The following is a 17,838-nucleotide window of genomic DNA, read 5'->3' as shown; positions in this document are numbered from 1 at the left end:
TCAATATACCAAGAGCTTTTTCCCCTCTTATAGGGGAGGTAGCCAATTCAAAGGCATGTACCTACTCCCACCCATTCCACTCCCACCACCCCTTTCATCTTAGCTCCTCATGGATGATGGGTCATCCCTATATCCTGCCCACTGCCATGGGTCTGAAGCAATGCAGCAAGACACCACATCCACAGTAAGGCTGCTTCACTTAATCTGTGCCCCCCCCCCTCCCCACCCCATCCCTTTATGCAGAAAAAGAGAAGACAGGGAGAAATCCTTTCAGACTGCATCAAAATATTGTTCACACAGAGGCACCCCCTACCCCCACCCTCTGCCCCTCCCTTCCTTGCATCACAGTATCTATACACAGCCACTCTCCACTCATTCTTAACCTCTTCAATACGAGTCAACTTGCCTGATGTATGATGATTCGATGATGCACCACAACACTTCCATTATAAAATATAAAGTTACAGCTGCATTACTCATTCTCTTTTACTCTGAATATCAATAACCACATAAAATATGATCAAGCCAGTTCACAAAATATGGGGGTCATTCAGCTACAACTACAAAATAAATGTAACTAAGACACCAACGCCAGCAACCTTATGTGCCCACTCGCACCTTATGACAACTACATAGACATCATAGTATGGAAGGGAGTTACCTCCTGCCTTCTCCCTTTTTTGCTCAATGCCCCCTTTACTCCATGAGTTCAGATCTAAATATAATAATTGGAAATCAAGGATATGGATTAAATTGGAATTGTACATGAGTTTGAGTCTAGAAGTGTTTGAAAATTAGAGATTAGGAGATGGGGCCCAACGAGCATTGCCCATTTTCTATATACTATAATTAAAATACCCCATCCATCCATTTCATTCTTTGTTGTCCATTCAAAATTATGCATTTACAATACTTTCATAATATCAATCTTTCCGTATGTATCCCAGAAATGGCTACTACACAAAACCCTGGCAGCAAAGACCAATGGATTTCACAGCAAACTACTCAGGAGGATTGAAGGCATCCAGTGGTTCAAGCACACTTACTCGTAGTCAAACAGGCATAGGTGCCACCTGCCTTGCTGCAACAGAGTTCAATGATACAGCCACATCTTGCCTTCCTCCTGAACAACCAACCCATGACATCCCAGACTTTGATTCTCATCAGATTGGCTGGAGATAACCAAGAGAGGCTCCCTTCACCTACTGGCTTGATATCGTATCACAGGATCTCAGGATGTGCAACATCACCCTGGATCAAGCTCAACAATTCAACAAGTAGCACAGAAAAGGCACAGACTGATAACACTGGAGAAACTGTTTGGCTTCTCCTCTCTTTTTGTATTTCTTGCTTTAGTTCTACCTTACAACCAATCCTTATGTGCCCACTTCTTTTCTTTTATTGCCTTCATTTCATCCCACCATTCCCTACCCTCCCATCCACCTCATTCCACATTCCATCTTTGCACACTTAATTTCTCCTTCAAACAGACCCATTCTTCTTCATCTACTCCTACCCCTGTACCACTGCCATCTCCCTCACTTTTCAGTTTCTGGTCTTCTTTTCCTTCTCATTCAACCTGTTAACTCTAAGCACCTCTTAACCTCCTAATCTTTTCCTCCACTTTTCTTCCACTCCCAATTTCCCTTCTAAAAAATAATATGACACTCCTCCACTCTCTTCATTGAAAATATGAACATCTAGAACTCTTCCTATCTTTTCTTCAGATACCACCACATAGACCATTAATATCATTTGAACCTCCCTTTCCCATGTATATCTATGCTTGGCTCTTATCTTAACCACTTCAGTACAATGATGCGTCATGAGGCGCGAGTGGGTGCATAAGGATACCAGCATCAACGTCTTGATTATATACAGTGAGTCCTCCTTATACGGTAATTCTTTATCTGGTAAATTCACAGTTACAGTATTTGGTAATTACTACCCTCGATTCTAATTACGGTAAGAAAATTTCACAGATACGGTATCCGTTCATGTTTGGAGGTAAAATTAGATATTTTGAAGAGGAAAGAGCAGGGAGAAGGTACGTCTGCCATAAGTCGAAACTTGGGTTCGGTATATGGTAATTTCAATTTGCGGTAAGATTTTCAGGATTGCATATGTACCATGTAACGAGGACTCACTGTATACATTTTTGTAGTTGTACATGAGTTACCCCTGGATTCTATGAACTGGTCTGATCACATTTTCTGTGTATATTATTACTCAGAGTAAAAGAGAATGAGTATTACAACAGTGACTTTATATTTTACAATGAAAGTAAAGTGATGCAAATTATATATGGCAGTCAATGCTGCACGCATGAATTTAAGTCATACTGAATTGGTTAAATACTGTGATTGTTATTATCAACTCCCTTTCTTCACACATCATCATCATCATCTCTCTACTATGACTTCTACCTGGTATCCCAAACTCCCCCACTACTCTACTGGCTCATCTTCTACAGCATCAAGATCTCCCAAACACTTTCAAAAACTTGTATCTATCCAAAAAGCATCCCTTTCCTCACTACCAAGTCTATATACACTCACAAAAATAGACATTACCAGGTTTAGCAAATATAAAGTAATAGAATTGGAAGTGCTCAATCTCTTGGGGTCACTGAACGTGACAAAAGCTTCAGAACCTGACGAGACCTTACAATCGATACTTAAAGACTGTAGGGAACAACTAGTGGACAAGATCCACAGTCTTATTACATGTTCATTGAATGAAGGCATCATGCCACTTGATTGGAAAAGGGCTTACAACAACAATGTTTCTTATCTATGTCAGTGACATAATAGAAGAAACAAGTTATGCCAACATGTTTGCAGATGACACTATTTTTCCAAGGAGCCGAGAATGGGAAATGAAGTTCAATACAAAAAAATTACAAGTACTAGAAATGGGCAATAGTATGATGACACCTACGTAGGCATCATGAGGCACAAGTGGGTACACAAGGATGCTAGCATCAGTCTAGATTATATATATTTTTTGTAGTTATTGACAAGTTACCCCTGGATTCTGTGAACTGGCTTGATCGCATTTTCTTTGTTAAATTATTACTTGGTAAAAGAGAATGAGTAATACAGCAATGACTTTAAATTTTATAATGAGAAGTGTGATGTACTGTACATATGGCAGCCAATGCTGCACACGAGTCAGATTTTTGTGTGCAGCACTGCCTGCCTGATGTATAATTATTCGATGATGCACCACAATACTTGCATTATAAAATATAAAGTCACAGCTGTACTACTCTTTTTTTTCACTCTCAATGTTTGTAACCACAGAAAACATAATCAAGTTCACAGGATGCGGTGGCCACTTAGCTACAACTACAAAATAAATATAATAAAGATGCAGATGCTGGCATTCTCTTGTATCCACTTGTGACTCATGACGCCTACATAGGCGTCATCGTATGGATGAGGTTAAACTATTCCTTAGGAAATTAATCTATTACAAAAGCAAAAGAGGATAAATATTTGGGTGTTGATACAAGATAACCTGTCACCTGACAGACATATCAGCAGGACTGTGGGAGAGACATATGGACTACTGTAGAAGATAAAAATGACGTTCCACTACGTGAATAACGAGACTGAAAAAACTTATTGAGACACATACGTCCAGAACTGGAATATGCATCAGTAGTATGGTCCCCACACAGAGTGATGGATATAAGCACAATCTCCCCGACCCGACTTCTCCCAGCCTTGATTTCTTTTAGGATGAACATACAAAGAGCTGGATTCCTAGTCCCATCCATTCCTCACTCATCCCTATCTCTTACCATCTCCCTTTGCTGGTAAACAGACATTCCCCTTTCACCCAAGGCCCCATTTACCCCTTCCACCTCATTACTAATCTTCACCTCAAGTTCATTCCATCAGCCTCTGCCTTCTCTAGGCTACCCCAGACATCCAACTGAGAAATCACTCCCATGACAAGTACATGCCACCCCATATTAAAATGGTGCCAACACACAACAAACCTGGCAACATTAAATGCCCTAAATGCAACCACCACACTGACATTGAGCACCTCATTCTACAATGTCCTACTCTCACCCTATACAGAAAACATAAAATATTTTTCTGTGCGACTTGCGGACAAAACAGATGGCTACAGCTTGCTACCTGGAATACATGGCCATCTTGTACGAGACCTGGGGTAAAAGACTGAGATACTTCACCTATATTTGTCACTTTCTATTGAGAATTTTGAAGGCTCAAGTTTCTACATCCATCAACAAAAATGCAAATAATCTATTTTCCCAGAGTAGTCCAACTATGAAGATCAACTTTCAATCTTTCCAGTAGGAATGCCATATTACTAGAAAAATCACATCTTAAGCAATACTCACGTTTGCCGTTAAGAATATATCGATTAAGTTCAGCAATTGCCTTTCGTCCTTCCTTCACCTTGGCCATGTGCTGCAGAAAAAAATAGGAAAATTGTACTAAAATGCTCATAAACTACATACACACATACACACTAATAGGCAAAGCCAGATGGAATTACTTACCATTAGAGTGAACATGGGGAAGCAACGCTATTTTGGGGTCACAGTAGAGGCAAAACATTGCTGGTTCCAACTTTAGGAGAGAGTCAAGGAGGGAAAGAGAAAAGTGCTTTTCGTCAGGACATGACAGCAACACTAAGAAAATGGTGAAATAATGAAAAGTTGGAAGTGAGACAGTTGTTGTTTGCTGACGATACTGCTTGTGGCAGGGTCGGGTGGGTTAAGGGAGTCAGTAACAGAGTTTGCAAAGGTATGTAATAGAAGACAGTTGAAGATAAGAGTAGGTAAAAGCAAGGTAATCGAGACGTACAAGGGGAGTGGATGGGAATGAGTTGGAGGTAAGTCTTAAAGGAGAGAGGCTGGAAGAAGGGGAGAGCTTTAGGTATTTGGGGTCACATGTGGCAGGAGAAGGAGTGGAGGTTGAGGTAAAATGTAGATTGAGAAAAGTAAGTAATTGCCTTGGGGAATTAAAAAGTGTCATGAGAAATAGGCATTTGGGAATGGATGCAGAGGAGATTATATGAAGGGAGGATTGTGCTGATAGTTTTGTATGGGGCAGAGACTCAGAATTAAAGAGAGGCAGAGAGGAAAAGTTTGAATGCATTCGAGATGAAATGTTTGAGAATGGTAAGGGTTACTAAGTTAGATAGAGTGAGAAATGATGTAAGGAGAAGAGCAAAGGTGGAAAAAGGGATGACAGATGGAGCTGATGAAAGGGTATTGTGATGGTTTGGACACAGAAAGAATGAATGAAGAATAGTAAAAGAGGCATGGAAGGCAGTGGTAGAGTGAATTTGAGAGGATGACTGAGGATGAGATGGATGGATGGGGTGAAAAGGGTGCTGAGCATGAGGGGAATGTCTGTTGAGCAAGGAAAGGAGAAGGCAGGAGATAAGGATGAGTGGAGAGTGGTTGTGTGTAGATGATACTGTAATGCAAGGAAGGGAGGGGTGGGGGTAGAGGGTGCATGTGTGGATATTTGGACACAAAACCCAAAGGAGTTTCTCCTCATCTCCTCTTTTTCTGCATGTGAGGGCAGAGAGGGGGGTCGCCAATTGAGTGAAGCGGCCTTGCTGTGTATGTGCTATGTCTTCCTGCATTGCTTCTAACCCAGGGCGGTGGGCAGGATACAGGGATGACCCATCATCCACGAGGAGATAAGATGATAGGGAGGGGGTGGTGGAGGGGAGTGGGACTGGGTACATGCCTTTGACTTGGCTACCTACCTTATAAGGGGGAAAAAGCTCTTGGTATATAGAGACTAACCAACAAGCCAGACATCATCAGCTCTTTGTATCCTTGCATCACAGGAAAAAGTGACCTTGTAACAATTTCATTTAACTACAGGATGAGGAAATAGAAAAGGAAATCGCACAGGCAAAGAAGACTTAATTTTGGGAAAGCAGATTACTTAGGCTTGAAGAAATTCTTTGAAGCAAAGTGGGAAGAATTCATGAATACCACAGGAATAAAGAGGAAACAGGAAATCTTTCTTGATATATACAACTGGGGAATGAACAAACATGTGCCAAAGACTCGTGGAAGGAAGAAGCAGAAACAGGACTAGGTTAACAACAGATGTGAGGTTGCAAAAAAAATCAATCAATCAATCAAAAAAAAAAAAAAATCAATAAAAAAAAAATAATGAACAGTCTGACAGTCAATCTGGTTTCAGATCTGTAAGGTCATGTGTGCTGAACATTTTAAAATTTTACTTAAGAGTAGTTGATGAACGGCAAGGAAGACAGGGGTGGGTGAACTGTGTCTACCTCAACCTCGAGAAGCCTTTTGATAAGGGACCTCAGTCGACTTATGCGGAAACTGGAGCACGTTGGAGGACGAAGAGACAACTATTTAATTGGATGAACCCATTACAAAAGCAAAAGGGGAGAAAGATTTGGGAGTGTTCATAAATGACAATCTGTCACTGACAGACATATCAGCAAGATTGTGGGAGAGACATAAAGACTACTCCAGAAGATTACTACTGGATTTTCACTATATGAAGAGATAATGAAAAAACTCATAGAAACTCTGATCTGTCCAAGACTGGAATATGCGTCAGTGGTATGGTCCCCACACAGAGTGAAGGAAATAAGCAAGATCATGCGAATACATAGGGCAGCAACCAAACTGGTCCCTAGCCTGGCAGATAAAACATATGAGGAGAGATTAAAAGCACTGGGTCTACCAACTTTGAAAGATCAAAGAGAAAGAAGTGTTATGATAACAGTATTCAGGTCATTAACCTCTTCAGTGCAATGACGCCTATATAGGCATCACGAGACAAGTGGATACATGAGGACACCAGCGTCAGTGTCTTAATGATATTTTTTGTAGTTGTACAAGAGTTACCCCCTGATTCTGTGAACTAGTTTGATCACATTTTCTGTGCTTATTATTACTCAGAGTAAAAGAGAACAAGTAACACAGCAGTGACTTTATATTTTATGAGATGAGTAGTGTGATGCATCATACATATGGCAGCCGATTCTGAACACAAGGATTTGACTCTTACTTAAGTGGCTAAAGGGGACAGATTGCATTGACAGAGATCTTTTGATTATATGAGGGGGCTTTAAGAGGTCATGGGAACTAGATAAGAAGGACCACATATCTAAATATGAAGAAATACATTTTCTGTATATACATAAATACCTGGAATAGCTTAGAATGTGATATGGCACAATCTGGAATATATATATGAATTAAATTATCAATATGATAACTGGAAATCAAGAATGTAGTATAAATTGGAACTGTACATGAATTTGAGGCAAGGTAGGAGGAAATTGGATAGAAGACAAAACCCAACTTGCATTGCTTCTTTCTTGTATACAATTAAATAAATACTCCGCATGACACCAATCCAATCCAGTTGACTTACTAGTTCTATTTTCATTCCAGCTCTGGTTTACAGATACACATTCTACATGTCTAAGTGAATAATGAATACAATTTTTAGCCAAGTTTGTAATTTCATAACAGATATTGGCGATACATGCTAATCTCTACTTTCTGTATTCTAAAAGGCAACCAAGATAGGAGGGAGGGAGGAGGGTGGAGGGGAGTGGAATATATGGGAAATGAAATGGGTGGGAGTGATTTCTATGCCTTTTTCTTTTTAGCTACCCCCCGTGTAAGGGGGAAAAAGCCTTTGGTATGTATGTATGTGTATATATATATATATATATATATATATATATATATATATATATATATATATATATATATATATATATATATGTATGTATGTAAAAGGCACCCCAAACAACAGCCAATATATATCAATTGTACATCACTCTATGAACCTTACCACAAAGCCGAAGCCTTTGCCCTCGATGACAACCGCTTCCACCACTTTCCCATACTGGGAGAACAAGTAGTGAAGTTCATCCGATTTTGTGATCAAATTTAAATTGCTGCAAAATATCTTAAACGTTTCTTTCGACATTCTGGAAAAAAGAAAAAAATATATGTAAACACTGTACATACATAAGTGTCTAAAGGAATGCACCAACCAAATATTAAGGACCATGAAACAATACTAAATTAGAAGTCTACTAATTGACATTTTCATGGCATCACAAGAAATGCTAAGCACAAACAATAGCCTGTAGCATTCACTTACAAAGGAAATAAAAAAGTTAGAATATTTCTCTATATTTAAACAACATATCAAAAGGTTTCTTCCCCCTCATAAGGAAGGGTAGCCAGCTCAGGTGTGCACCCAACCACATGTGTCCCACTTCCAATCAGCTCACATTTGTTTCATTTCCACCTTAACTTATTGTGGATGATGGGCCATCTCTGTCCCTTACTCACTGCCCAGGACACAAGCGTTGCAGCAAAACACAACACATTTGCAGCAGGACCTACAGCCTTAGCTGGTTTACCTTCAGAAGACAAGAAATCCATTCAGGAGACTTGGTTTACATAAATTTAGTGTCAATTCAATACCACTCTTTAATCACACCTATCTTTTGCCTTCTTCCCTTCCTGCTCAAGGGTCCTTTCACCCAATCCATCTAATTCTTGGTTCTCCTTTCAACTTCAATCCATCCAACACTAATTCTGCTAGTCTTTCCTCACTCATTATTTCCATGTGCCCAAACAATCCCAGTATTCTTTCACTAGCCAAACTGGTCCCCAGCTTGGCAGATATGAGAAAAGACTAAAACCATTGGGTCTGCCAACTTTGAAAGACTGGAGAGAAGGATGTGATATGATTACAGTATTCAGGTTACTAAAGGAGATAGACTGCATTAATAGAAGAGATCCGATTAAAGATGAGAGGGTTTTAAGAGATCATGGAAGCAAAACAAGAAAGACCACATGTCTAAAGGATGTGAAGAATTACATTTTTCCTTATACAGTACTACCTCTCATTAACGGACTAAAAGGGGGGGTAACGGTGTCCGTTGATGTGACTAATCCGTTGATTTGGAGTGGTTTTTGGGTGGCATAGTGATTGCACAGCACTAAACATCAGCACCAAAAACACAGCGAAAACACAGCTAATTAATGTCTGTTAATGAGAGGTAGTGCTATAGATGCACAAATACTTGGAATAGCTTAGGAAGTGATATAGCCCAAGCTCAAACAATACACAAGTTCAAATCTAAATGTTAACTGGAAATCGTTGGAAATGTACATGAATCTGAGGCTAGGTATGATAAAAAAAAAAAAATAAATAAATAAAATAATAATAGTAATAGAGAATAGGAGACAGACACAAGATGCATTGCTCCTTTCTTGTATACTACAATTAGATAAATACACACACACACACTGTTCTCAATGTAATCTATCCCCTTTAGTGACCTGAATACTGTAATTATATGTATTTACCTAATTGTACCTAAAGTGTATTAACCTAATTGTGTATTTACTATTTGGTAAATGCATATTAGGTACAATTAGGCAAATACATATGATTATAGTATTAAAGTCACTAAAGGGGATAGATTACACTGACTGAGGAGATCTCTTATGGATAGGAGGGCTTTAAAAGAGATCATGAGAACAAATTAAGGAAAACTGCCAAACATATGAATAAATGGTTTTCCATATAAATGCATTGATACTCGAAATTACCCAGGTGATCCAGCCCAAGTTGGAACAATGCACAAGTTCAAATAAATATATAAAAATTGGAAATCAAAGATATAGATTAAGTTGGAACTGTACATGAATTTGAGGCTAGGCAAGATAAATTGTTATTGCACTACTGCTTTGGTGATGCTATCTTTCCCAGAATTACTTCAACTTCTTCATGGGTGGACAGGTGTGTGTTGATTTCATCAAGTTTTTTATGTTTTTTACTGCCCTTCACAGTACTTTGTTACCTACTTTCCCATCTATTGTAGCTACTTTTCCCAGTTCTCTGTTTTTATTAATTTGGTGATAATTTTATTTGACAGCCTTAACTGCTCTTTTTCCTTCTTCTGACAATTCTTGTCTCTTTAGGGTAGTGATCTCTTGTAATTGGCAACTTGTCCAACACTTTGCTAAAGTCAAGGTAAATAACATCATAGCTACCATTGTTATCTGATGCCTTATATACTTTAGGGTAAAAGGATTAGTCACGCATGACTTACCCTTGGAGAAACCATGCTGTGAGTCACGAATCAAATCATGTCTCTCGACGTGATCTCTTATTCTATTAGCTATTACTGATTCAAGCATTTTACTTATAACTGGCCTGTTATAAAACAAGAACATTTGCCTGCCCCCCAAGCAATAGGCACAAAACCAGCATCTACCAACTTATTAAATATTTCTGTTAACTGGTTGCAGATTTCAAATTTACACACTTGAAGTACTCTTGGAAACTTTTACTAATGCTGATATTAGGAATATATATTTTGCTTGCCTTCTGGATGGCTGGAATTTCATCAATTGCTCTAAGAATGGGAATTTGTCAATGTCTAAGGTCTGTAGATTTATCTCTTCCTTATGCATAATCATGGCAATTTGCTTTGTTGTAGTTCATGGATGTGGTGGGGCAAGAGGTAAACGTAAGAGTAATGGGCTGGGGATTACAGATGGTTAAAGAAAATGGAGAAAAATGGGAAATAAGCCAGTTGTCGTTTGCTGACAACATGGATGGGGTGGCCCAAGAGGTAAACACAAGGGTAATGGGCCAAGGAGAGATGGTTAAAGAAAATGGAGAAAAGTGGGAGATAAGCCAGTTGTTGTTTGCTGATAACATGGATGGGGTGGCACAAGAAGTAAATGCAAGAGTAATGAACCAGGGATTGGAGATGGTTAAAGAAAACGGAGAAAAATAGGAGATAAACCAGTTGTTATTTGCTGACAACACCGCACTTGTAGCTGGATCAGAGTAGGGATTAAAAATGTTTGTGATGGAGTTTGGGGAGGTGTGCAAAAGAAGACAGTTGAAGATAAGTGTGGGTAAAAGTAAGGTTAGATGTACAAGGGGAGAGGATGGCAGCAAATTAGTATTAAGGGATAGAGACTGGAGGAAGTGTATAGCTTTAAATATGCGAGTGCGAATATGGCAGGAAAAGGAGTGGAGGTGGAAGCAGAATTAGATTGAGAGAAGGAAGTAAATGCCTTGAGGGATTAAAAAGTGTAATGAAAAGTAGACATTTGGGAATGGATGCTAAGAGGAGATTGTATGAAGGGGTGATTATGCCAACAGCAATGTATGGGGCAGAGACATTGAACAAAAGAGAGGAAGTGTTTAAATGTGTTTGGGATGAAATGCCTGAGAAGTATGGAAAGGGTTAACCACTTCCATACGGTGACACCTACGTAGGTGGCATGAGGAGCAAGTGGGTACTCAATGATGCCGACGTCGGCATCTTGATTATATTTATTGTAGTTGTACCTATGTAACCTCCATTCTAAGCTGGCTTCATCATATTTTCTATGGTTATCAAAATACACAGGTGAAAGAGAACGAACGATTGAGCACTGACTTTATTTTTTATAATGTGATTATTATGACGCAACATCGCACGTCAGGCAGCAAATGCTGCCAGACGTGCGATGTGCCCCGGAGTGAAGAGGTTAATAGGTTGGATAGAGTGAGAAACGAGGAGGTGAAGGGAAGAGCAGGGGTGGAAAGGGAGTTGGGAGAGAGGACTGATGAAAGAATATTGGGATGGTTTGGACACATGGAAAGAATGAGTGAAGAAAGATTAGTAAAAAAAGGTGTGGGAGGCAGAGGTGGGGGGAGTGAACATGAGGGTGCAACCAAGGATGAGATGGATGGATGGAGTAAGAGGGGCATTGGGAATGAGGGGAATGTCTGTTGAGGAAGAAAGGGAGAAAACAGAAGGTAGAGGCGAGTGGAGAATGGTGTATAGATGATGCTGTGATGCATGGAAGGGAGTGAGTGGGAGATGGGGGGAGTATGTGTGAATGATATTTTATCCAGCCTAAAGGGATTTCTCCGTCATTTTTTTTCTGTATGAGGGGATAGAGGGGGGGTTGGCCGATTTAATGAAGCAGCCTTGCTGTGGATGTGCTGTACCTTGCTACATTACTTCTGACTCAGGGCAGTTGGTGAGATGCAGGGATGATCCATCATCCAGGAGGAGCCAAGAAAAGAGGGGAGGGGTGGTGAATGGGTGTGGAGTATATGGGGATGAAATGGGTGAGAGTGGATTTATGCCTTTGATTTTGGCTACCTCCCTTGGATGGAGGAAAAAAGCTGTTGGTACATGTATGAATAGTCTCTTGTATAAGCTGCACTTTCTCTTCTCATTCTATGGTAATTTTTTGTTGAGAAATCCCAGGGAGGTCCTGCATGTTCCCCCACGTTACTTGTGCTAGTAGGGAGGGTGAGCACATAGTTATGATAGGGCACTCCTTGTTAGATATGTTGAAGGGGCAGTCTAGTGGGGTTGTTGCAGTTTATGTTTAGATTGGGAAGATGAGCAAGTACATACCCAGGAGTATGCAGTAGCAATTGGTCTGATGCACTTGGCTCTCTTGTGGACCCTTAAGAACTGTGGGAACCCTTTACACATGAAATTCTGAAAGCTGCTGAAGAGTGTGTTGTTAGAACACCCAAGGTTTAGGAGTGGTATCACGTCACAGGAGACACACAAAAGTACAGAGTTAGGCTCTGTTGCCAGAATGGCTAGGGACCTCGACCAACACATGACTCAGAAACGGCGGACTAGAGCTCTCACGAGAATGAGCAAGGAGAGGTACATTAGGGGAATTGCTGAGGACATTGAGGGACACTTTAATGCACATGACCTCAGGCCTGCTTACCGAGCCCCAAAAATACTCCACTCCCAAGTGTGTGACCCAGAGGAGCACAATCCAAACAGCTGACGGCAAACAACTGTCAGTTGTGGAGGGGCATAACCCCTTTGCCAAATATTTTGAGCAGGTGCTCATGGGTGACAATCCACGCAGACAGCTTCCCCTCGATGATGTTCTGGTGTCGGTTCCTGATCCACCAATGGATGACTCTCAACCCCCTCTGATAGAGATCAAAGTGGCTGTAAGTTGAAGGGTGCAAATGCAGCCGATATCTGGAAATCAGTGCAAAGTTGCTGAAAACTGGAGGAGAGGCCAGGATCTGCGGGTTACATGCAGTATTGTCTGCCGTCTAGCAGAACAATACCATTCCCTCCAACTGGACAAGTAGCACAATAAACATGCAATATGACTGTGATTCTTGTCCACTAGTTGTTCCCTAAATTCTTTAAGTATCCAGTTTCAGATCTTGTCAGTTCTTGAAGCTTTTGTCACATCCAATGATTCCTAAATATCTCTGACAACTGGCAAGACATGGGGATCGACAGTATGGTTATGGGCTACTGCAACTGATTCTTTGGGGAAATGATCTCCACAAATAAACGATGAGCAGTAAAATCAGCTCGAACGAGTTTCACAACGTGTATCCACTCCACATGTCTGGCTGCTTCTTTATCCGACTGGAAAACTGAACATACTGACTCTATCTTCGACTCTGTTTTTGTTACAGTTCCACAAAGAACAATGCCTCCAGAAGGTTGACATCTTCTTTCCAATCTTGTTTGGTGGTTCAACATTTTCATCAATCATGTTTAAATTTGACATTAGATAGCCTACAATACTTGACAAGATCACAATGCATCAAGAATAAACACAACTACTAATGTCACTGAAGTAGGTGAAACAACAGGTAGATTTTATGAGAATGGCTGAAGCAGTCAACATTTTGGGCATAGAATCAGTAATTTCGAAGTGCAATAACTAAAAAAACAAAAGATTATTTGTGTAATTTAGCTATTATTGACTTTGGGAAGTACTAAAAACTAATTCCAGTGAAATAAGATGCCTTGCATTTACAAAGTGGTTACCCTTTATATCAATTGCAGGAACAACATTAGGATAAAACAAAGAAAAAACACTACAGTATACAAACAGTGCATATGCTCAGTGATTAATTATTTGAGCTCCTAGTATCACTAAGGCACCACAACACCCTATTCCATACAAAACAAATCCCTAAAGACAATCATAGGCTACACAAACACAACACCTACGAGACCATCCACACCGTAAAATGAAAGTCATCAAAGTCAAGGATCACCTTGACATGAGACAAACAAACATTTGCCGCGACCTCCACAAACACAGCAGACACAGTAAACTATACAGAACACCCACACATGCCAAGAAACATCAAAACAACACCCAAATACTCTCTTCTCTTCCTCCACAACCAACAGACATCAGCCTCCTGAAGCATATCCATAATTGTATCTATCACTGCTCTATCAACAAATTGAAGAACAAAACATTGCTGCATGCTTGTCTCCCGGGATATCCCCTCTGAATTCTCTCTCCCCTGAAAGGACAGAGTCCATCTGACCAGACTGTGATGTAGCCACCATCCAGTCCTTCTAAGCTACCAGGAGAGGATAGACAATTGCATGGCAGATAAATGTCCTGGATGCATTATTTCACCGGGCAAAACATGGCTTAACCTTGAAGACACTTTCCTCCACTCCACCATGCACTTTCCTACCTCATTATTTAATAGTGGAGCTATCCCTTCCCCACCTCACCCCCTCATCCCTCCTGTCACTTTCCCCGTCATACCCTCAAAACTCAAAATCACCAAACTTTCACTTAGCACTAACAAATCCATCTACCTTCTTACAAATATAAGTGCCAATCTCTTCCCTTCTCTGTATCACAACCATACACATTCAATGACCCAAATCTTAGCATTCTGGTTTAAGTTATCCTCTGAGGCCTTCTCATGCCATGATTTTCAGTTGGATGAGTATTAAGATGACAGAATTCATATTCTCATCACCCCATCCCATGATCACCTTTTATGACATGCTTGAGAGACAGAATTCTATTTTCCCCCATTAACATAAAGGATATGAAGATGTATAGTAACAGAAGTGGTAAAAGGCAATTTCAAGAGAGAAGCATAAAGGAGGGACAGTCATAGCACAAAAGCAGCAGCATTCCTCTGAGTAGAGATTTTACTCCAACACAGAGAAATGACGAGTAACTTCAGTCAACTGAGGCACCTCTAAGTCCCTAAAGCATTGGCTGCATGCTGCCATACAATCACTACCACATAACAACATAAGTCAATACCCCTATATAGTTAATCATGATTGGAAAAAAAAAAAATAGATAAATTAAAATCAAATAAATAAACAAAAAATAATAATAATAAATAAAAAAAAATAATAATAATAATAACAGTCTTGGACCTCAACTCTAGACAGCGTCAGCCTCTCATGAGTGCACCTCAAAATGGTGAGAGTGTTGACAGGCTTGGAAGACCAATATAAACGTTCATCAAGCAAGACCATTTGTTTACCTATTACTGGTCCCTGGACAAGTAGAAAGGGACCTGTTATAACAACCATCAATTTCTATTTCCAAACACCCTTTGTATCTTATAACATGTCTATTTTTAGACACCAATTGATCACTCCCTTCCCAAAAGACACACGTACAAAAATCATGCCATTACGATTAAGCAAATTAATCTAATTCAGATCCCCAACATTACTGTACTAATCGGACAAAGCACACCATTAGGTAATGCAAGAAGAATGTATTGTTGTCAACAAGACCACCATCAATAATTTGTAAGCCCTCAAGTTAGGTTAGGTCGTTTTGGGTTCTGTTAATTACTACCAAATGTTGGCTAGGATTTACAAAATACATCATCTACAATTCTAAATGAACACACATCTTTTTATATCAATGGCAATATCACCTTTGTTGTTCATTTCTTAATGTATCCTTCATTAACTAAAAAAAACGAGTATTGCAAAATTTTAATGGCTAAATGCACCCCTACAGCACTCCCACTGTTCCTCATCTATCTTATCTCTTAAAGGCAAATTATGAAATAAATAAAATAAACACATATAAAGGGGGGACCAGATTAAGTTTAGAGATTTTGCACATAAAATACATATATAGGGGGGTACCACAAATTTAACAGAGATTTTGCGCATGGTCAACACACATATTGCCGGGTCCAACTTCCAGACGAGTTAAGGTGTTGATTCGAAGACAATCAATGTGCAATTGATGCTTTCCAATGTCCCCCTTACAGAACCGCTAAATGCAAGAACTGTGTTGAGACCTGCAGGTATGTATAATGTGCAATCTAGAAATATTTCTCCTTTCCCAATTAGGCCTACAGCAAAATTTCAAAACAGATCATCATGACTGTCTAAAGGTTCAAGCATCAGTTTGATGAAGCAAATTAATTATACTTCATGAAAAAATTGCACATTTGTACTTGACATTTTGCTATTTTTGTGTGTTTCACTTCCTTAACACTCTTCAGCGAGACAATGTAGAGCAATACATATTATGCTCCATTACCGGTACTGTATTAATGTCGAAATCCTTGCTACAGTCATGATTGCACAACCCCATAGTTACATTCAAATCTAGCATGGGTCTTCCTCCACTATAAACATAAAGAAGAGAAATGATATACCTCAATAAAAAAAAAATAATAAATTCATATCAACTCCCTGTTCATTTATCTTTTCTGATCACAGTTTCCCTCAAAGTGGGATTATAAACTATGTGCACTGTAATATATGGCATAAAATGAGTAATATTTTCACTATCCTTGAAGCATATTCCTCTACATATGGGATCTATGAGATACATGCTTTTAAAATCAACCACACGACTATTACACCAAGGGCATTCCCTATACAAGCTTATTTCCATTAATAATTTCCACACGTTATTGGAATGGTCAACGGTTTGAACCAAATGGAAGAAATATAAATAAAGTTCCGATGATATTCCACGTGGTATTAATAACAATCACGAGAGAAAAGCTTTGGAGACCTTGTCCTCCAATTCACTCGTATGCACCCTATATCACAACTTTCATTAACCACTTCTCTTCGACACTAGATAATTACACTAAATTAACGACAGGCTATTACTTGTTCTGTTTCCACATGTTTCACGTCCAAATGGCACCACTCCCCTGTGTGAACACTGAACAATAGATAATACGTATTACGGAAGCTTTGCTCTGGGAAAATGCTGCGAACGCTGTACAACGAGACAAAACTCGCTTGACAATAGACAGTCTCGGAGCAGCAACAAGAAATCCAGTCAGTTCATGTATTTTACGGAAGTTAACGAAGGTTTCACTTCAAAACTTACACGATGTCAAACATATATTATTTCTATATGACGTACACGTCTTCCAGGTAACACCATTTATTGTGACAAGCGATAATGTCTTAGCTGACGCGGGACTTTTGTTCTATCTTTGTACAGTCACAACATACATTTAGGGATCAATACACCATCTCTAGTTATATATTTTCCTTTGTTTATACGTAGTTTACGTTCTGTTCAATTACCTGTTATGGTGTCCTAGAACTGTGAATAAATTTCATGAGGGGACGCCTGTTCCTCGATCAGTCAGCAAAACTTTCGTTCAATTCGTTGATAAGGGAGAAAAATGTGTAAAATAAATGAAAGACAGTGAAAGTTGACTAAATTTTAATTTTCACTTATAATGAATACGATATATTGACGTTAAAGTTTACTAAATTATGAGTAATTCTAAGGCATTGCTGCAGTTTTATATTCTTGGTCCTTTGTGTTTTATATCAAGAGACACGTATTCCCATCTCATCTGGAAATGTTTACAAAAATTATTGTTTGTGGGTATATCCATGGATATTATATATATATATATATATATATATATATATATATATATATATATATATATATATACATATATATATATATGTATACATAACATATATATAATATACATATATATATATATA

The 17,838-nt window shown here is 39.2% G+C and overlaps 1 protein-coding gene across 6 annotated transcripts in view; it reads right to left on the bottom strand.

Annotated features, from left to right (window-relative positions):
* Positions 1-17,549, bottom strand: part of LOC143034575 (uncharacterized) — a 51,870-nt gene extending 34,321 nt beyond the window's left edge. For 3 of the 6 annotated variants that reach the window (XM_076200829.1, XM_076200832.1, XM_076200835.1), the window contains exons 1-3: positions 16,972-17,123; positions 7,857-7,995; positions 4,382-4,451 (exon numbers count right to left, since the gene is read on the bottom strand). In XM_076200829.1, coding sequence (XP_076056944.1) covers positions 4,382-4,451; positions 7,857-7,995; positions 16,972-16,988 — 226 coding nt within the window. In that variant the 5' untranslated portion in view covers positions 16,989-17,123. Of the gene's footprint in view, positions 1-4,381; positions 4,452-7,856; positions 7,996-12,793; positions 13,025-16,971; positions 17,124-17,197; positions 17,343-17,400 lie in introns of those variants that run through there. The other 3 variants (XM_076200833.1, XM_076200831.1, XM_076200834.1) reach the window with 3 other exon arrangements.
* Positions 17,550-17,838: the final 289 nt, after the last annotated feature.

Source organism: Oratosquilla oratoria, chromosome 17 (assembly GCF_046742065.1).
Source record: "Oratosquilla oratoria isolate Oo_2021 chromosome 17, ASM4674206v1, whole genome shotgun sequence".
NCBI classification, from domain to species: Eukaryota; Metazoa; Arthropoda; class Malacostraca; order Stomatopoda; family Squillidae; genus Oratosquilla; species Oratosquilla oratoria.
Note: the sequence above shows the minus strand (reverse complement) of the source record. Positions and strands in the feature narration are given on the sequence as shown.